This window comes from Musa acuminata, chromosome BXJ1-7, assembly GCF_036884655.1.
Source record: "Musa acuminata AAA Group cultivar baxijiao chromosome BXJ1-7, Cavendish_Baxijiao_AAA, whole genome shotgun sequence".
Classification (NCBI taxonomy): domain Eukaryota; kingdom Viridiplantae; phylum Streptophyta; class Magnoliopsida; order Zingiberales; family Musaceae; genus Musa; species Musa acuminata.
The window spans coordinates 39,294,095-39,314,943 of NC_088333.1; the positions used below are offsets into that span (position 1 = coordinate 39,294,095).

The window sequence follows — 20,849 nt, forward strand, 5'->3', positions numbered from 1 at the left end:
ACAGCATGATACATCACTATCTTATGATTCCCTGCTGATGCATGCAATTCATACCTTACAGGCATTAGCATTAACTATTTCATCTCAAGAACTGTGACACATGCAGGCGCAATACTGAACTTGATAGTGAAGGAATGGCATGGGAAAACACATTCCATACTAGTAGTTGTTGTCTTTGTTTTCTGTGTGATATGTGTGCTCTACTTTAAGAACCTGTGGTATAATGATTCAGATGTGAATAGTATGGGTTGAAAATTGAGTGATGTGTATCTTGGATTGTTTCAATTTTATCGAATTTCTCTGATGAGAAGAATGATATATATCTTGGTGTATTGTTTCAGTGACCAGGATGTTTTTCTTGGTTTTTTTTGTTCATCACCATATCATGCTGCTAATCTTGAGGCCTCTTGTCACAAGCATGCATTTCCTGTAGCATTTTTTGTGATCCTCTTTTTTGCTGCTATGGTGTTTATGACTGACCGACTGGCTGATTTGTTTCAGGCAGTCAAATTCTTTTTTGGGAGAGTTGACGAGGTTTATAAGTTAAGAAAAAATCATTTAAATTGCATTGTTGATAGAGAATATATTAACAGTTAATCGTCATATGACATATAAGCATCACGTGAAAATTAACTTGGAAGGAAGAAGGTCCAATTCACCCGTCTACCTGTATCGATAAATGTTTAAAGTAAATCATCACTCATGTGGACAAAATATCAAGACAGAAATATTGGAACGATTACAAATTATTACTTTTAAATTAATGTATAAAAACTAATCCTCGATGCTACGTAACTTATTTTTTTAAAAAAAATTTATATTGAAAAAGATATTGATTACTAATTTAAATGTCGGAGGGTTTAAGTCCAATTACCGCAAAATCACTTCGTTTACCATCTTGGATATTCTTACACCGTCAAGTTTAGACGATTAGATTTCATGCCTATGACCTGTGATTTTAGCCCTTTCCCTTCTCACAACTTCGATCATGAACTGCTTATCACAAGTCCTTTACGAGCAGTGAGAGCTCTTGCCATTTTTTTGTTGCTTTTCACAACTCTTTTTGCGGTTGACATTATTGGATCCATTGACATCCTTATTCGGATCCATTGACATCTTTATTCGGATCCATTGACATTATTGGATGCGCATGCGTCTTGGTCTTGTCCGTTAAGCGGATCCGGATTCATAAGCTGTGTAGATCCGACCCGGTAACACTCCATTTCGTTTGCGACTCCTTTCTTGGGGTTCAAGCAGCTTTAGCCTTTAGCTCTTGTTATTATCTCTTCCTCCCCGATTTGTCCTCTCTCCCTCGCCGCCCTTCTCCGTTTCCCTCCCGATCTGTTGCAGGAAGACGAAACGAGCCGATTCTCGCGCAATCAAGGTTTGCGTGCCTTGTTTTTCTGGCCCTTTTCTATTAATTGTACGCTATTCGTCTGTATCCCTCATTTGCTACCTTCCGTGGCTGTCGTACAGTTGAGGCTTTTTTGGAGTATGATCATCTCTTTCGATCCGTGTTCGGGAGGGTTTTTTTTTTACTGGAGATCATTTACTGTTCTTTTTTCTTTATGATTTGATGGCGTAGGTCTTGTTTTTCTCTTCTATAAATCTTCGTCTGCACTTTGTAGTGTTCTATTAGACTCACAATATCATCGTCTATCTTGATTGTCTTCGTTATTGAATTGGTATCATTAAGATCATTCAGTTCGCGAAGAAACTTTTGTTTCGTAGATCTTTATTATCCTGTGTGTATGCCACATTTGGGGGATTATAATCTTCATATGTATGATACAGCATATTTATTTATGTTTCATGCTGATGTCTTCACAGAAACCTTGTAGCACTGCCATTTATTTACATTGTGGTTTCTCCTCTTTTTCTGTATGTTAGGATGAAGTGCTTTTGTTATACTGCCCTGGATTTAATGCGAATAGCTTATCATATAATAAGATCGGATATGAATAAAACAAAGATACATCTTTCTTGCACATGTTACATGCATAGATGATATCTCTGGTGCTGAAAGTACCAAAAAAGATACATCTTTCTTGCACATGTTACATGCATAGAGATGAATAAAACCAACTAAGCACTGACTTACTCGTTGAGGGGTCAAAGTCGATAACCACCCGACGAGGGTCTTCTATGAAGAATAACAACCACCCCCGAGCCACGATCACCTCAACCAAGAGTCGCCAACCAACATCCCGATCGAGAGATGCCAATTAACGTCCCGACGCCAGCATCTCGTCCTGAGGGTGTGATTGACCTCGGCAACTAGCTCAGCTGACTGAAGACTTTTGACATCGATTCGTGGACCAAGTCGTGCTGACTCATCAGCCACGATACATCAATTCATCAACAGGTAATGTGTCACAACATCACAAAATGCTATATTTAGGTCTCATATAGTGCAAGATTTACTTAAGGGATAAGGGAGGGTACCTACTCCTTAAAGATCCCAAGATATCATATACATCTCCCTCCATCTCTCTCTCTCTCTCTCTCTCTCTCTCTCTATCAACATACGCTTTCACATTTTAGCCATTTTATTACATATATTTTATAAATTCAAAAAATGGAAATTTAATATTAATTTTTTTAAAATTTAAAATAGTTTATTTAATATCATTTAACGTTTTCGTGATTTATATATCAAATTTATCTATTTTTTGAAAATAATATATATATAAAGATGATTTATTCTTAAAATATTGTTTTATAAATAAACACACTTGTTTTGTCTTTGCCCCCAAAAAATTCCTTCGCCTTTGTGTCCGCCTCTCCGTCGTTCTCCCATCTATGCTTCGCGTCAAAGAAGCTAATCGAGTATAGGAGAAGGAATAGGAGGAGGCGGTCATGGTCGTCGGCATCATGCGTCGTGAGGGCGGCGGCGATGGCGGATGGGGTGCTGAAGAAGGTGTTGCTGTCGTACGCGTATGTGGCGATCTGGATCTTCCTCAGCTTCACGGTGATAGTCTACAACAAGTACATCCTCTATCCCAAGATGTACGGCTGGCCCTTCCCCATCAGCCTCACCATGATCCACATGGCCTTCTGCTCCGCCATCGCCTTCCTCGTTGTCTGTGTGCTCCGCCTCGTCGAGGCCCCGTCGTCGCCGTCCATGACCCGCGCCTTCTACCTCTCCTCCGTCATTCCCATCGGCGCCCTCTACTCCCTCTCCGTCTGGTTCTCCATTCCGCATACATGTACCTCTCTGTCTCCTTCATTCAGATGCTCAAAGCCCTCATATTACTGACTTTGGATGAAATTCACACAAAGTGTCTTTTGAATTTGTTATTTGCTGATATTACTGACTTTGGATGTCTTGGTGCATTTATATATGAGACGGCTTACCGGCAGCAGAAGGGGCTAAATCTGGAGTTATTCATGTTGGAAATAAAACTGATGATCTCTAACTTTTCTGATCAGCCATCAGTGAAGTATTAGTCCCACCTGAAATGCTTCCCATGATTTAATTGACTCTTTGGAATGGGAGGTAAAAAATAAAAAAAGCCCGTGCTGGTCTATTGAACTTTGATCTTCTGCTTTGTAGGAACTGGTTAAGATGACTACCTGATCCATGTATTGAAGTATTGTTGTGTGCTGTACCACAGCATGATACATCACTATCTTATGATACCCTGCTGATGCATATGCACAATTCATACCTTACAGGCATCAGCATTAACTATTTCATCTCAAGAACTGTGACACATGCAGGCGCAATACTGAACTTGATAGTGAAGGAATGGCATGGGAAGACACACTCCATACTAGTAGTTGTTGTCTTTGTTTTCTGTGTGATATGTGTGCTCTACTTTAAGAACCTGTGGTATAATGATTCAGATGTGAATAGTGTGGGTTGAAAATTGAATGATGTGTATTTTCTCTGTATCGTTTCAATTTTATCGGATTTCTCTGACGAGAAGAATGATGTGTATATCTTGGTGTATTGTTTCAGTGACCAGGATGTTTTTCTTGGTTTTTTTTGTTCATCACCGTATCATGTTGCTAATCTTGAGGCCTCTTGTCACAAGCATGCATTTCCTGTAGCATATTTTGTGATTTTTTTTTTTGCTGCTATGGTGTTTATGACTGGCTGACTGGCTGATTTGTTTCAGGCAGTCAAATTCTTCTTTTAGAGAGTTGACGATGTTTATAAGTTAAGAAAAAACTATTTAAATTGTATGATTGATAGAGAATATATTAATAGTTAATCATCATCTGACATATAAACATCATCCGGAAGGAAGAAGGTTCGGTTCATCCTTTACTCGTCTACTTATATAGATCTCGTCTATCTATATAGATAAATGTGAGATATTGGAACGATTACAAATTATTACTTTCAAATTAATGTATAAAAATTAATCCTCGATGTTACGTATTTTTTAGAAAAATTTATATTGAAAAAGATATTGATTATTAATTTAAATATCGAAGAGATTAAGTCCAATTACCTCAAAATCACTTTGTTTATCATCTTGGATATTCTTGCACCGTGACCATTAGATTTCATGCCTATGACATGAGATTTTAGCCCTTTCTCTTCTCATAACTTCGATCATGAACTGCTTATCACAAGTCCTTTACGAGCAGTGAGAGCTCTTGCCCTTTTTTTGTTGCTTTTCACAACTCTTTTTGCAGTTGACATTATTCGGATCCATTGACATCTTTATTCGGATCCATTGACATTATTGGATGCGCAAACGTCTTAATCTTGTCCGTTAAGCGGATCCGGATTCATAAGTTGTGTAGATCCGACCCGGTAACACTCCATTTCGTTTGCGGCTCCTTTCTTGGGGTTCAAGCAGCTTTAGCCTTTAGCTCTTGTTATTATCTCTTCCTCCCCGATTTGTCCTCTCTCCCTCGCCGCCCTTCTCCGCTTCCCTCCCGATCTGTTGCAGGAAGACGAAACGAGCCGATTCTCGCGCAATCAAGGTTTGCGTGCCTTGTTTTTCTGTCCCTTTTCTATTAATTGTACGCTGTTCGTCTGTATCCCTCCTCATTTGCTACCTTCCGTGGCTGTCGTACACTTGAGGCTTTTTTGGAGTATGATCATCTCTTTCGATCCGTGTTCGGGAGGGTGTTTTTTTTACTGGAGATCATTTACTGTTCTTTTTTCTTTATGATTTGATGGCGTAGGTCTTGTTTTTCTCTTCTATAAATCTTCGTCTGCACATTGTAGTGTTCTATTAGACTCACAATATTATCGTCTATGTTGATTGTCTTCGTTATTGAATTGGTATCATTAAGATCATTCAGTTCGCGAAGAAACTTTTGTTTCATAGATCTTTATTATCCTGTGTGTATGCCACATTTGAGGGATTATAATCTTCATTTGTATGATACAGCATATTTATTTTTGTTTCATGCTGATGTCTTCACAGAAACGTAGAAGCACTGCCATTTATTTACATTGTGGTTTCTCCTCTTTTTCTGTATGTTAGGATGAAGTGCTTTTGTTATACTGCCCTGGATTTAATGCGAATAGCTTATCATATAATAAGATCGGATATGAATAAAACAAAGAGTCATCTTTCTTGCACATGTTACATGCATAGATGATATCTCTGGTGCTGAAAGTACCAAAAAAGATTGATTTCATACCTCGCTCAGGTGATTTGTTGCTAGTATTCTTGGGCACAGGTATGACGGGCATCTACCTAGATCTGTTTGTGTATGAGTTATTTGGCTAAGTTGTATTGGGTGATGAAGAAAAAGGTATTGAAGTAACTCCGTAAGGCCTTTTCACGTAAGAAGATATATTGTGAGTCAGGTTCAAGATCGGGTTTTCTTCTTCCTGATGAGAGCGATGGGCCAGAGTTGATGCGGTCAACTGTGGTAGATAAAGATTTGAGTTTATTTCCACACCTGATTCGGGGCCCAGCTTGAGTCAGAGTCGATTAGAGTTTTAGATCTAATCAGTATTTGGTGTAGATTATCTCTTTTTCATGTATTTTTTGGAGAATTTTGTTTTTTTGTTTCGTTTGATTTCAGATGTATATTTGCTTTTTAGATCTAAGTTGATCGATTAGTATTTTTTATTACTGCTATTCTCAGTCTACTTTTAGTTCTGTTAAATCTTTGTGTCGGTGATCCTCACCAAAATAGTCGATCAGCTTGACCTGTTGCGAGGTTCCTGCCCGATGTGGTTGAGGACACCCAAATCTGTGATTCCCGAGGGTGGGGTCTAGCTCCTGATGTCCCTTTTCGTGCATCAAGACCTTTGTCGGATGGGACTCCCTACCAAGTCCCCTTAGCCAGGTTCCCTAACCACAAGCAGTTAGGAAATATTATTCGAAATACGAAATGGAAAATATTTGGGAAATATTTTCTTCTCCGATTGTTGTTGACATTATAGATTTGTTCTGTCACATTTTGTCCTTTCTGCCTAGTTAGCAGCCACGAATCAAGCCCCAGTTGAAGGCGAATATTCCCCTATCAAGTTGAATTTTATTTGCTTTTGGGATAGGATTATGTCCATGTGATCATATCTATCGAGCTTTGATTTAATGGGGTATGGAGTCTTAGCTACACAACATCATGGGCTGAGACAGAAGTTCCGTGTTTTATTTCTTTTTTAGAGTTTTTACCGAATAGACCTACTGACTCCTTATGTGTGTGTGTTTTTTGTGTGTAGAAAGTGTATTGTTGTTACTGATTAGATTGATGTGACAAATTTTTATCAACAGAAACTGCCTTCCCTTAATCCCTAAGCGTTTTTCTTTTCTTGCTCATGGTTATTCCCTTTGCTTCTCATTCCTCTCTTCTCTTTGTGGTACCTTTACCATTATTTTCTTCCTCTTGTCAATTGTCTCACTAAATTGATTGTTAAAAATGAGAAATAGCAAAGACAGACAGGTGTAAAAATGGCTATATTGGACAAGACAAGGCTTTTATTTATGAATCCAAAAAAGAGAATATATGAAAATCTTTACTGGTTGTGAAAGGATGTTATTAGTTGTTCGTTTACATCAATCCTTGAGAAAAAAAAATTTTACATGGCTCCTTCATGAAGAATTTATAAATGTGAGGGTGAGTTTGTAAAGGTAAGTATGAAAGTAATGGAAAAATAGATAATTGCATGTGTGTCTTGTTTTCAATTGATTACCGATCAACTGGCCTTGTCCATGGCTACATGCAATTGACGAAAAATTGATTCAATGATTATGAGCAACAAGTAGAACATCGGGATACATAATAAAATGGATGAGGCCAAAGTTCAGGTCAAGTTGGATGGGAATGTTGAAGTGTAGACCTAATAACATTATTTGGTGAACTTATGTTGTGCAAACTGGCATGATATGTAGATGCTTGATACGAATTTGACCTGACTTCAACTACTAGCAGGCTACATTTTCCAGACATGAACCAACATGTTAGGGTGTCAGTTCAAGTTAAGCAAGTCTAGATCGCATGGACTCTATAACTGAATTTGGCTTTTTACTGTCATGGATTGCTAGTTGCAATTATCCTGATATTGTAACTCAACTATATATCCTAGTCCTTTCATATGTTTGCTAGAAATAATAACCAAAATTTTGTTTTGTACTTCAAATTTTCATCATTAGTTCTTTATTCCAACTCTTTCTGATACAAATTCAGTTGACATATAATCCACTAGCCTGGATCCCCCAGTTTTATATCCATTGTTTTCTTCTTATGCATAAAGTCTCCTTGTTTTTTGTTATGTTATAAATCTTTGGGCCTGATTCAGTTCTGTGTATATATAATGTGTCATGAAATAAATTATAGACCTCTATTCATTTATGTGAATCAACCCAATTACTTTACTCATTTTATGTTTGCAATTTTCAAGGATGTCTCGCCGCTATGATAGCCGGACAACAATTTTCTCCCCTGAAGGTCGCCTCTACCAAGTGGAATATGCCATGGAGGCCATCGGCAATGCTGGGGCAGCTATCGGCATCCTAGCACGTGATGGTGTTATCCTAGTTGGCGAGAAGAAGGTCACCTCCAAACTCCTCCAGACGTCCCGATCAACTGAAAAGATGTACAAGATCGACGACCACCTTGCATGTGCTGTCGCTGGCATCATGTCTGATGCCAACATCCTAATCAATACTGCCCGAGTCCAGGCTCAGCGATACACCTTCGCTTACCAGGAGCCCATGCCTGTTGAGCAGCTGGTTCAATCCCTCTGCGACACTAAGCAGGGCTACACCCAGTTCGGTGGCCTCCGGCCTTTTGGGGTTTCCTTCCTTTTTGCAGGATGGGACAAGAACTATGGTTTCCAGCTATACATGAGTGATCCTAGTGGCAATTATAGTGGATGGAAGGCAGCAGCGATTGGTGCCAACAACCAGGCAGCACAGTCGATGCTGAAGCAAGACTACAAAGATGACTTCACAAGGGAGGAAGCAGTGCAGCTCGCACTCAAGGTACTGAGCAAGACGATGGACAGCACAAGCCTTACATCCGAGAAGCTTGAACTGGCAGAAATTTTTGTCGAGCCTTCTGGGGATGTGAAGTATCAGGTATGCAAGCCGGAGTTACTGGAGAAGTTGCTGGTGAAGCATGGGGTAACTCAAGCTGCCACGGAGTCTGCTTAGGTTCGGGGTTTCCTGAATCACTTATATTGGCCCCTGGAATCTTGGATGGGAACTTACGCACGACTTAGCACCTGCAATCCAATGACAGTGCCCCCTTAGAACAGTTGTTGGATCAGGGTTCAAAAATTATGTTTTGAAATATAAATCTTTTTATTTAAAATGCAAATCATGTTTCTTTGTATGAACTTTTCAATTTGAATCTTTCACTTGTTTATTTTTTGGGGGTTGTAGCTTTGTCCTAAAATCATGTGCTGGTGTGGTTGAGGATGACTCGATCAGATTTCATACTTAGTGTGAAGAAAGATATTGCTTTCTTCAAACACTTAGTGTGAAGACAGAGTTTGTAATAGTAGATTCACACCAAGTTATAATATATCTGAGTTCAAATGAGAATATAAATCTGTTTCTAAGCTCGAGACCGGAGTTTGTGTTTTTGATGGAGGATAGGTGAAGCAGAGATGGGACATACACGAAAAAGAAGTTAAAAGACTTATTTGCCACTCGAGAATATCCCAATTGATAGACGACTCAACCTTATCTCACACGTGCCAACGGCGCTCACTTGGAAACCCATCGTCCGGAACTCGTCGCGCGCGCTCTCCTCTTCCCCGTCCGTCCGTCGGCAAGAGCGCAATGGCTCTCGCGAGCTGCTTCTCTCCTCCTTTTCGGCCTCCTCTCTGTGCCGGTGGCCGCTCGTTATCTCCAGTCGCCTGCGCTTGCGCACAGACCGTCGCCACCGCTCCTGCTGCTCCTTCCCTCCCCAAAGCCCTACCGGCGATCCTGGACTCTAGGCTCATCGCGTGCCTCCGAGCTCGAGAGTACTTCCCGCCCCCATTTCGTCTCCCATTTTTTCGATATCTGACAATGAAGCTATCAATCAAAGTAAGCTGTAATTTTGTTTGACTTGTGAGCCCTCTCTATTAAAATTCCTCCTAGTATAATCTTCTAAGAGACTTGATTCAAAGCGTTCATTCTCGCGTATGTTATTGCACCGTCTTCGATGTCCTCGAAACGAACTAGATGCTTTTTACGTGTGTTCTTTTACCTTCTCTAATGCCTAGGAAATGAACTAGATGCTTTTTGGAACCAATAGTTTCTCAGTTATCCGAACATGATAAGTTGATAATTACGTTTGAAGTCTTTAAGGATTCGTTAAGCTGTCTTAATCTGTGTACTTCTCTATGTTAGGTGGGTTATGTTTATAACCCACATGTTTAAAACAATATGTTATGTTTCTTAGTTTGATGATTATGATACTGTTTCATCACATTTTTAGGATAATATTCCTATTTTGGATTTTGCTAGAACTGCCTCTAACATTCTTCATATGCATGCTATTTAAATGCTTGAACTAAGATTACAAAAATGGTGAATATGGCTTATGCTTGAAAAATATTTTGTAGTGGAAATACTGCGATGGAAGCTGCTTCTGCTGCTCTTAGTGGTGGCATATCCGTTGTAAGTCCTATTCGGAAGTCGTTTTAGCTTTTCAAATGATATTTGAGTTTATTTGCCACCATTGTCTAATAAGACTTCCTTTCTAAAATGTGTAGCTAGAGATTGTGATGTCTACTCCAGGTGTGTTGGAGGTTGTTTCTTGTTCCTTAATGTGTGAAAATTCTTCTTGCCTTTTCTGATTAGACATATGTAAAGATACTCATGAATCTTTTCTATTAGGTGATAAGAGCACTTTTAAAGGATTATCCTTCATCGGTAATAGGGGTAAGTTAACAACAATTTTGAGTTGCTATACTGGCTTTCCGTCATTTTGCTGTATGCACAATGTTATTATGTTTCAAAACCTTTGGGTTTCCGAAAACATTCTTGACAAGGACAAGAATAAAATATCAAATGAGCTATTTTATAACCACAACAAAACTGTAACCAAAAGTATCTCATCAGAATATAAGGTAAAACTTAGGTGCCTGTATTTGTCCATGTTATCTCAGCTATATAAATATCTCAGCTTATGTTCATCTAATTATTGAAATGTCAATTTTATACCATCATAAATAATTGAAATGGGATGTGAACGTCTACTTGGTGGCAGTCTTTGTTATCGTCTAGTCTTACACACAGAAATCTGAATAAAACTGCTTTAATTTTTATTAATATCTTCGAGTAAACTGTATGACTATTGACTGAAAAATTATGCAATTATTTTTCAGCATCCTTTTGCTGCTTTAGATGATATCAATTTCTACATTTTATTTGATGTAGGTTGGTACTGTCTTAAATGCTGAGGATGCAAGAAAAGCTGTGAAAGCTGGAGCCCAGTTTCTCATGAGTCCTGGTACAGTCATGGTATGAGCCCATGTTTAATTCATATAGATTTGGTTTGTTTATATGTTAACTATACTTTCAGGTCTGTCGACTGTATTTTTTGTCTTTATAATTTCTTGCATTCCTTGATAAAGTAAATGAAGATATCATTAGTGATGCACTTTCCCTCTTGCACGGTGTTCTAGCTTACTCTTGTTTTTCCTGTTTGTCATGTTGATATTGTCATAGGGATTATGCTCTGAAAAAGTTCGAGCTTTGGCATCACCATAAGGTCCTTCCTATGTGACATTGGCGACTAGGATTTGAATTTTAGTAACAACCTCTCTGCTTGCAGAGGTAAAATTGAGTACCATGATCCTTCTCAAATTCTATGTTAGTGCTAGTCTCATGCACTAGACAGATCCTTTATTTGGTATTATTATTGATTCTGGTATTTTTGCTTGGTTAAACATTATAAAATATATATGATGATTTTTCTTACTTGATGAGTAAACTTTTTGAAGTATTTTATTTTATATTGTAATGTTATGCTCTATTCATTTTGTCCTACATTCTGATATTCAATCACCCAAAACCCTTGATGTGACCAGAATTTGGTTTCAGATGTAGTGCAAATCCATATTCCTCAGATCAGTGTATAATACCATTAGTGTCTCTATGGTAGATATCGCACATTCATTGTTGCTTCTTTGTTTTAGGAGATATTACTAGATCTTCAAAACACTGATGTCTTATATATTCCAGGAGCGATGACGCCAACAGAAGTAAGTCTGTTTTTCCATTGCCCAAATATAATGAAATAAAATGCATTCTTTTAATTTTATCATTTTTACTATATTTTTTTATAGCAATATGATACCATATTTTCTTAAGCATGCATACTTGCTGTTTATTTAGCTTATTATTCATTTCAATTGTTTACTCAATTATTATGATGTATAGGTATTATCTGCATATAATGCTGGTGCAAGAATTATCAAGGTGACCTTCTTAATCTTTTCATAGCTGTAAAATGATTATAACAACACTGAAACTAAAGAATAGTGTATGAATCTGTAGCAATTTTGTATGCTTATAGTTAAGAAATGAGTAATTTTTTGCGGTTATCATATTAATGGTAGTTATTGATTTGTCTACCTTGGTGATTATGTTGAATTTGTCATTTTATAAATAAAAGAACAAATATTTGCTTTTTTTTTCTTTTACTTGGTGATAACCTATATGAGCAAAAGTGGGAAATAAAAACTGACTCGATATTGAGTTTATGTAACAAAAAACTTTTGGTAAATGTTTTGCTAGCGAAACTTTGCTTGCTCTCTTTTCTATATAGGCAATTACTGCCAGCTGTCTTCTGTCTCTACTTCATTACCTACTAACCTGAAACCATGGTTTGCCTTACTGATCCATACTAGTAAATCGACTAGCTATCGGTATAGTACGCATCGAGAGTTGTACTGAGCCATACTGAGTGTACTGGCACATGGTACATGGGGGTGCACAAATATACTGCCCGTACCAGTCCCCCGTTAGACCGATATGTACTGTTTATACTAAGTGATATTCCACGGTATGGTAAACCTTACCTGAAAGGTTGAAACCACTATTGAACTTATAAGAAAGCATAAGGTCCTTACTTTTATCGTGGCATCAATAGTTCCAATCCTTTTTGTGGAACCCTCTATGAGTTACCTTGCTTAATAAGGTCATTCAATAAAAGCAGAGCTATATTAGTACCAAATTACCAATAGTGTTTTATTTGCTGGTACATTGGCAAATCATATTGGAATATCTGATAGTTTCATGCTGTATCATGTTGCATGGAGAAAGAATCTGATGTACTTTTCAAAATCTTAAAAGGAGATATTTAATGGTCACTTTTTAGTTTTTTTTTCTTTTCTAGATTTATCCAGTTTCGGTCTTAGGTGGATGCGATTATATAAAAGCACTTAAAAAACCATTCCCCCATATTCCAATGGTTGCTTCGCAAGGCACCACGACAGGTTAGCTATCTCAACTACACAAACTTCTTCAATATTTTTTTTTTACATTAGTTAACATTTTACTCTCATTATGTTTGCTGTCTTCTTAACTTTTTTGTACCAAGGCACATCATAACTAGCTGCACTGAATCACATGTTTCATCTGTAATTGATATTTCAACAACTTATTCAGACCCAAAATATTACTGAATGTATAATACATTGTTACGGAAGATGTGTCACAACTTAGTGTGCACCACATAGCTGTCAAGAATTGTGCATCCAAGGTTCTTTGGCTTAATTTTCGAGGACTGCTTATGTTTTGTCTCTTCTTTCCATTTCCTTTGCTGCTTATGCTCTTTCCATAGGTGTGGAAGATACACGGGAGTCATGTCACTGTGTCACTGAGATTGCTGCACATTGAGGTGCTCCTCTGAAGTTGTTTCAAACTTTATCCCCAAAGTACGATCAATAGGTTTCTGCAGAGGTTCCACCCTTTTTTGTATAGACAACATTAGAGGGGTAATCCTAGGTGGGTATTCGGTGGAGAAAAAAAAATCTTAACAAGAGGAAACAAATAAAGATTTTAATTTTAATCACATTGCACCCAGCCCTCTTTGAGATATATTTATATATATGTATATGTTAATTCCAGCAAAAAAACATCTTTTATCCTTGAAGCATTTTATATATAAGTTAAATTGAATTAGTTGATCAAGCCTTTGCTCTGGAGATTATACAGTTAATATATTGACTATCATTCATTTGCAATCTTTTCTTTGGATCATGGTATGCTATTTGAGCTATTCCATGTGAACTAAAGATGCTTCTCGCATAAGCTTTATAAATGCGCTATTGTTAATGTAGTCAAAGAAAAGGCACAATTTGTAAATGCCTTTCTTCCCATTTGTAAATTTATAGTCCTTGATATTTGATAATATCATCGTTACCATTCTATATGTTCTAAATGTTACAGACATTTGTAAATTTATAACCAAAGATTCTAAATGTTACAGACTTATACAAATGCTCCCTTCTAAATTGAGACATACTTCAGCTGAATTTCAGACAAAATGGCACCTATAAAATCATTGGTCTTGCTTATTATGAATCTTTTTTATGGGGCTTTATATGACACCAACAAACTGACTATTCTCATTAAATTTGACTTGCACAATTTTACTATTATCTTTTTGGTGAAAAAGGCACCTATTTGGTCATTCATGCTGTAAACACTTGTTTTGTGTAGTATGAACTTACTAGTTATATGATAGTATTCTTCCAAGGAAACTGATCCTCAATATAAGTCTAGCATATTCCTCACTTGTTGCTACAATGTTCAAACTTGGCGCATGTCAAAAAATAATATTGTTTCCAAGGTTTGTAATTTTATACCGTACCGACGTATTGAGCTTCGCTCGGTACAGGTGTACTGAGTTGTATGTCAAGATGTACCGTTTGGTATATATATATATATATATATATATATATATCAATATATAAAAATAATATAAAAAATAAAAAAGGAGGCGTACGTTGCCTCGGCAACGTCGCTTCCTTTTCTTCTCCTCGTCATGTCATACAAGGAGAAGAACGCGGTCTTCTCCTCATCTGCGGCGTTCGGCGAAGACGTCGAAGGCCGTAGACGTCCCCGACCTTCGGCGAAGAACGCGATGAAGGCCACATGCGTCTCTAGCCTTCGGCGAAGAACACAGCGAAGAAGAAGCCGAGCCGCCACCTCTATTACCTCCTAGATTGGGATCGTCGAGGGAGGGCAGCGACAGTCGAAATTGACCATTACCGGCCTATTTTTCGACCGTTACCGCCTAATAGAGCTCCATAGCAGATTAATGGTACCGCCTGGTAGCGAGCAGTCCACGTACCGGTCTACTGGCGGACCGGTACATACCGCTCAGTATGGGCGGTATCATTCAATATTGTAATCCTTGATTGCTTCTAGGATTGGATTATGTTGTAGTTAACTTCGTATTTCAACTTTTCATGCTTATCAACAGATTCAATCAGAAAATACATTGAGTGTGGAGCCTCAGCTGTTGTACTTTCAGATGCTATATTTGAGAAAGAAGCCATGAGACAGAGAAATTTCGACGAAATACATAGGCTAGCTCATCTTGCCACTCTTCAAGTTGGCCAGGCTGGAAAATGTTAAGCAAGTAAAAAGCTATGGTCGATAGCATTGAGATTTAGGAGAATTGGCTTAACGCTTCACTCTTCTATTTTACATGTTTTTGGAAGGGTATCATGGTTTATTTCTCTTGGGATCTTCGTCACACTTAGTGTTGGAGCCAAACAACTTGTTTCAGGTTAACAACTCCTCTCGTTATTTTTGTTACTCTTCCTTTATATTTCAGCCCATTCCATCTGTTCAACTTCTCTTCTTCTCTTTATGACTGGATCAGTCAGGTGGTTTCGATCTCCCTTCTACTTCGATGCATGACTCCACGGTTCTCGGAAGGTGATGCTGCTTAAATCGTAAATCATTTTCCAAGCAGACCAGCAATTTGGGCTTGAATGTTCATTCAGATGACCAGCCTTTAGTTCGTGTATTCATATCATCCATTTTGTTGATAAAGAGGACTAAAACCTAATGTAATCTCTTGTTTCATAGAAGAAAATACATCTTTTGATATGATTGATTAAATCATGTATAAGAATGTGGGAATTCAAAGCACATTGGAAGCTCTATATTCTTGTAGTAATACTTGATGGTCTCTCTGTGCATGTTTGTGTTCTTGTAGTAATGCTTATTGGTCGCTATAGGTGAACACAACACAATCTATAGAGGTTCTGTTTAGGCCGAGCATGCAGCCCCAATCGGTTTAATCTTAGCTCGTTTTAGACCGGCTTAAAGACTGAACCGACCAATTCTTGAACCGATTGGTCAATCAAACCACGCTGGTCGAACCGGTGCTGTCCTGATTCCAATCTCTTTCGGCCGGGCCGAATCGTCGCCACGGAATAGCTAACTCCAACCGAAGCCGGCTCGAAGAAACCCCAGCGAACCCTCGGCTCTCCTTTCCTTGAAATCCTTGATTCAATCAATCGTTTTCGTATCAGCTCGCGTCTCAATCGAGTTTTAGGGAGGCGAGAGAGAGCTCGTTGGATTTCAAAGGTCTCGATCTTGCTTTCTCCGTCGCTCGATCGGGCCATGGCGACACCGAGCGAGCGATCCATCCTGGATTGAACCGTGGGCTCAGGTTTTTGATTCCTCCAAACGGATTGTGGGTCGGTCGGAAGCATTTGACGCTTTTCTTGGAATGTCAGAAGATTAGGGTTGCGATCAATTTCTCCTCATCATTCGGGAGGCGTTGATTTCTTTTTTGGTTGAAGCGATCGCGGAATTTGGTTTGGGGAGAAAGAGAGTCGAGCTGAGCGATGGATCAGAGGAGGGCCCTGTTTCGCTCGAAAGTGAGAGAGGCACAAAAGCGTGAGAAGCGCATCGATTCTCCCCTCGTGAGGTACTCAAGAATCCTCGCATTTACTTCCGCGATCGTCAAACCTTTCTCCGTTTGTCAAGGTCACTTGCTGTGTTGATTGTTGTTCCTCTGTTTGTAAATATAGTTTCTCTTCTATCTCTTGTTCTAAGATCTTCGAGGTTGTTTTCCTATTAATTTTATTGCTTTATTGTTTTTGCTGAATATAGGCTTACAGTTGCCTATCTTCATATATGTTGTGAGCTTATACAATAATTCAGATATTTTGCCTCTAGCCTTCAACTATAATCGGGATAGAGGAGTTAACTCTGGAGATTTACAATTGTACGTTATGATTTGTCGTGCAAAAGGACATACCTAAAAATTTGCTTATGTATGCATGCCAATATTCATCATTCCTTGTACCATGCTAAAAAATCTGTTTTTCTTCACTTCTGTCATATGTTTAGTCATGAAGCATCTTCATCAATTGCTTTTGCCACCCCTTTTCACATAGTTTAGAACCACATGCTCTGGTACCATGATGACTGCATAGTTGGACACGTACTCAGACATGCTACCATGCTGAAACTTCAGTTCTTAGGAAAATGTTGTTAGTTGTTACGAGTCGTTATGGAGAGTTCTATGGATTTTACATGTAGAAGAAGATGCATGGCTCAGGGGTCAATGAGAAAAATGCAATAGATGTGCAGGTGCATGTCCATCAAGGCTTCTATAAGGTTTTCTCCTCCGATGCATGTTTATTCTTTTCATGCTGGTGGCAAGGATTTTCTTTTAATTAAAAGATTATAACATATCAAACTTCCTAAATTGTGACACTAGTGAGCTAGACAGACATAATTGCTTTATTATATTATTTGAGTTGGGATAATGATCTTTTGGAAGTTCAATTACATGTATTGCTTTTAGCTGAAATGATGGCAAGTGTTAGAATAAAGGGTTTTTTTTCATCCTGTAGGTATAATGAGAATGATCAGCCAGTTTGCCGAGTGTGCAACATTGTCTTGAAGTCAGAATCAAATTGGCCTGCACATCAAGTTTCTAGGAAGCATCATGAGGTAATGTTTCCTCGTCACTGTGACTATTCTTCAGTTTTTTAACCATTCTGTGAGTGAGAGATTTTTAATCAAACTTGATTTCTATTATGATTACTGAAAATAGCACATAATGGGTGCCTTCACACTGTTCTTGATGCAGGCTATTGAGAATCTAAAAGCTACAGCTGGTGGATTGCCTCGTGAGAATAATCTAGGCTCTGAACCTCCAAAGGTGTCACAAACTAGATCGTCTTCCACATTGCCTGCAGACTTTTTTGATGGTCAAGGTGCAAAGAGACAAAAGACCGGTAAGATAGCCTTTTCAGCTTGGCCTCTTGAAAAGTTTAGATGCTGAGCACATTGTGTATTAGAAGTGTAAGGAACGAGTAATCTTGTGTGGACACAATGAGCCGATGCTGAAAACTATGATCTGTGATCAGCGAAGTCAAGTATGAGGTCTTTTGAATTAGAGTTGAGCCATAATTTGTTAGCAAAGATTTTTCTTTTCTTAGGATTTTTGGGTAAATAATCATCTAAATAATGTTATGCAAATGAGACTATTTCACCATTTTTTTGTCGTCTTCACCACAACCCATTGATTGCCCTCTTTTGAACAATTACCAACAACACAAGTAAGCAACCATCTAAAAGACTTTAAAACTTGTGCACAACACAAACAGAATAGGAACTCATTGAGAACTCTTGTCTCTTCTCAGTGAGAGATAAAGTAGTCCAATCAGATTTAATATGTTGTGTTTTGGAGTAAACTCAACTTCTATGCTTAATCCTACAGAACAATCAAAATAAATATTAGTCAGCGAATCTATATAATTTTAGTGCAATTCTATGCCAAAGATGAGGCAACCATCTGCTATCCCACATAGATTTTGTGATATTTTGTCACCTTCAGGTCCTCAATTGGGATCAGACCAACACGTTCATTTTTAGATCATAGTGTGGTTTCATGAATGTTAAATATCAAGGAACTGAAAGAACGTCTTTGCTCTACTTCCAAATTAACTTATATAGTTTCTGTTCACTTGAAGAATGGATCTAAGTTATTGTGTAAATGTTATTATGTAGATCTAAGTTATTGTAGAAGGATGGATCCAAGATAATGGAGTAGATAAAACTTCAATAGGTCTTTGCTCACTTTGCCGAGTCACTCAATTGTTTTCTTTTCATTCTATTCTTGCTGAATCTGCATCAGATGTAGAGTGTGATTAATTACATGTACTGGTTTTCTATAATGCAATTCATATGATTGTTTGCCAGATGAATGCTCTATAACTTCCTGTGCTTCATTCTTGTATTGGTCCTGTTGTTAGTTATTACTTTGTGCTTGCACCTACCAAATTTACAGTATTCAAGTTATCATCTTCATATGTGGTCCTCATTTTTATTGTTTAACTCATTTGACTATCTGATTGTCTAGATACGGTTCTGGGAGGGACGACCCAGTCTGTTATTACACCAGCTGGTTCTTCTTTCTCTTATAAACAAGGCAAGAAAGATTTATCTCCTGTTAGTCAGCCCTTGAATGCACCAGAGTCTCTGAACATTAGAAGTGAGAAGGTTGTGGTGAGTGAGGAAACAAGTGTGAGTAAACTGTCTACTAAGCTTGATCAGCCGTCAAAAATGATGGGTGGCACAGATGGTCAGCAAGATATGGGGGTTCTTCCCAATAACTTTTTTGACAACAATGAAAGAACTGATGATCAGCCTTTAAAACAGATAGAAGACAAAAGTAATTTACAACTCAAGAAGGTAAACAAAACTCTGGATAGTTCCAATCAGACCAGTCAAGCATCAAAAAAGATCGATGGATCTGATGCCAAGCAAGTTAAAGGAGCATTACCAGAAGGTTTTTTTGACAATAAGGATGCAGATCTCCGTGCACGTGGGATTGAACCTGTTAAAGTTGATATAAAGTAAGCCTCTTTTACTTGTACTTCTTCCATCATGCTACTATCTAAGTTTCTCCATTGCTTGTTTCAATCTGGTATAAGAAATGATTAAGCTTATTGTAATTACAAAATTTGCCATGGCAGATTGTCTGCTAAACGTACTGTCATTTTTGCAATCATATTTGACATGTTTTCCTTGCAGCTAAGTACTTCAGGATTCAAATTTGTTTGTTGGAATATTGTTGCATCAGTTCGTGTTAAGCAATCAAATCTCGACTGTTACTGAGTACCGTCCCCTGTCTGGACAGTGATGGTAATGTATGATGCTGACACATTATACAGTAGGCATTTTGACAAGAAAAAGGAAGAGAAAAACAGACAACAGGGAGAAAAAGTCATCAACGGCAAGAGAAGGACAATTTATTATTGTCAATGGCTTTGAGAAAGCTAGAGGGTACTTGGCTGCTGGCAACATGGGAAGTTATTGACCATACCCCACCTTTGGCCTGGTGAAAATGACAGAAGAATCAGGTTGGGGCAGTGACGAGAGAAGCAAGGATTAGGAAAGGCTCTAGTCAACCAGATATGGGAGCAAACTTGCAGCCTGAGGCATGAGGCTTGGGCATTATAGAAGAGAGGACAGAAAGAGAGAGATTGAAAGAGGATAGTCCTTACGGTTTTTAATCCGGTAAAGAGATTGAAAGTAGGCTGTGCCATTCCCTTCAGCCTGACTCCTCTTGATTACAATTTGACAAATTATTGACCCTAACAATTTGGAAATAGTGTTGATAAACTTGTTTGCACCACACATACATAAAGGTCTTCTAACAAAGAATACTGCTGTCTGGACTTTCCTTCCATTTTCAACTGTTATTACTATCGTATTCAAGTTTTCTTTTATGTGGATATGGAAGTATAACTGTGGTCAATATTAATGCAGTGATGCATACAAAGAATTCGAGAAGGAAATCCAAGGTAATTTGCAGGAAGTGGATGACCGCCTGGAAGAAGAAGAGGTTTGCAATCTTCTGCTTTGCACTTCTTATTTGTGCTGGTCGGCTGAAAATGATTTTCTTAACAAATAAACAATTGATTTGATTATTTGGGAAGTCACAAATCTCATGTACCTGCTACAGATTGATGCTGCTGATGAGATGGAGGAGTTTCGTTCTCTGGAGCAAAAGTGAGTTTTTATTTTCCGGCAACTTCATGTTAAATATATATGCCAAAAGACTTACGATTGTTCCTACATTTTCTGTGAACTATCACAGGGCATATAAAGAGAAGGTGGATGAGATAAAGAAGAAGCTTATTGAGGCGAAGGCAGAACGTCTTGCAAGATTACAGCAACCCCCCACGTTTTTGGGCAAGGAGTCTAGTGATGAGTCATCGAGTGACGAGGAGGGTGACGATGATGACACCAGTAACTTTGCAGTGGATTGGAGGGCTCAACATTTGTAGACTGCACAACTATTTTGATCATACAGACCTATTTTGTATGCAAGTATCCTCTCATTTTTAACTTTTGTCCCAATCATTTCTTTCTGATTTGTCTTTTGAAAAACCTGTAGATTTTGTTTTTTTTTTAAGAATACTAGATTTGAGTCTA

At 38.2% G+C, this 20,849-nt stretch overlaps 3 protein-coding genes across 10 annotated transcripts; all 3 read left to right on the forward strand.

The window, feature by feature from the left end:
- The first annotated feature begins 1,308 nt into the window (after window positions 1-1,308).
- Window positions 1,309-8,793, forward strand: LOC103992451 (proteasome subunit alpha type-4). 2 transcript variants are annotated; one of them, XM_065192913.1, is made up of 2 exons: window positions 1,309-1,384; window positions 7,826-8,793. In XM_065192913.1, exon 2 carries the CDS (start codon window positions 7,827-7,829, stop codon window positions 8,577-8,579), a length of 753 nt encoding a protein of 250 aa, XP_065048985.1. In that variant the 5' UTR covers window positions 1,309-1,384; window position 7,826; the 3' UTR covers window positions 8,580-8,793. The 2 variants fall into 2 exon arrangements, with proteins under 2 accessions (XP_065048985.1, XP_009410423.2); XM_009412148.3 differs by lacking the exon at window positions 1,309-1,384 and adding an exon at window positions 4,786-4,944.
- A 222-nt stretch (window positions 8,794-9,015) lies between these two features.
- On the forward strand, window positions 9,016-15,561 carry LOC135584799 (uncharacterized). 7 transcript variants are annotated; one of them, XM_065192907.1, is made up of 10 exons: window positions 9,025-9,397; window positions 9,983-10,037; window positions 10,133-10,168; window positions 10,257-10,301; window positions 10,800-10,883; window positions 11,561-11,626; window positions 11,805-11,843; window positions 12,763-12,862; window positions 14,893-15,165; window positions 15,262-15,561. In XM_065192907.1, exons 1-9 carry the CDS (start codon window positions 9,213-9,215, stop codon window positions 15,009-15,011), a joined length of 729 nt encoding a protein of 242 aa, XP_065048979.1. In that variant the 5' UTR covers window positions 9,025-9,212; the 3' UTR covers window positions 15,012-15,165; window positions 15,262-15,561. The 7 variants fall into 7 exon arrangements, with proteins under 7 accessions (XP_065048982.1, XP_065048983.1, XP_065048979.1 ...); XM_065192909.1 differs by having other exon boundaries at window positions 14,908-15,165; XM_065192906.1 differs by having other exon boundaries at window positions 9,049-9,397; window positions 14,857-15,165.
- A 340-nt stretch (window positions 15,562-15,901) lies between these two features.
- Window positions 15,902-20,762, forward strand: LOC135679310 (protein ABA AND ROS SENSITIVE 1-like). Its single transcript, XM_065192905.1, has 7 exons — window positions 15,902-16,320; window positions 17,255-17,354; window positions 17,494-17,641; window positions 18,769-19,264; window positions 20,181-20,256; window positions 20,377-20,423; window positions 20,512-20,762. Exons 1-7 carry the CDS (start codon window positions 16,238-16,240, stop codon window positions 20,699-20,701), a joined length of 1,140 nt encoding a protein of 379 aa, XP_065048977.1. The 5' UTR covers window positions 15,902-16,237; the 3' UTR covers window positions 20,702-20,762.
- Window positions 20,763-20,849: the final 87 nt, after the last annotated feature.

Bases quoted from the DNA above. Each gene is read 5' to 3' on its own strand.
- LOC103992451 (XM_065192913.1), top strand. From the start codon at position 7,827: ATGTCTCGCCGCTATGATAGCCGGACAACAATTTTCTCCCCTGAAGGT.
- LOC135679310 (XM_065192905.1), top strand. From the start codon at position 16,238: ATGGATCAGAGGAGGGCCCTGTTTCGCTCGAAAGTGAGAGAGGCACAA. The intron at 16,321-17,254 runs GTACTCAAGAAT...TTCATCCTGTAG, and splicing joins ATCGATTCTCCCCTCGTGAG to GTATAATGAGAATGATCAGC. The intron at 17,642-18,768 runs GTAAGATAGCCT...CTGATTGTCTAG, and splicing joins TGCAAAGAGACAAAAGACCG to ATACGGTTCTGGGAGGGACG.
- LOC135584799 (XM_065192906.1), top strand. From the start codon at position 9,213: ATGGCTCTCGCGAGCTGCTTCTCTCCTCCTTTTCGGCCTCCTCTCTGT. The intron at 10,884-11,560 runs GTATGAGCCCAT...TCTTTGTTTTAG, and splicing joins TGAGTCCTGGTACAGTCATG to GAGATATTACTAGATCTTCA. The intron at 12,863-14,856 runs GTTAGCTATCTC...GCTTATCAACAG, and splicing joins TTCGCAAGGCACCACGACAG to ATTCAATCAGAAAATACATT.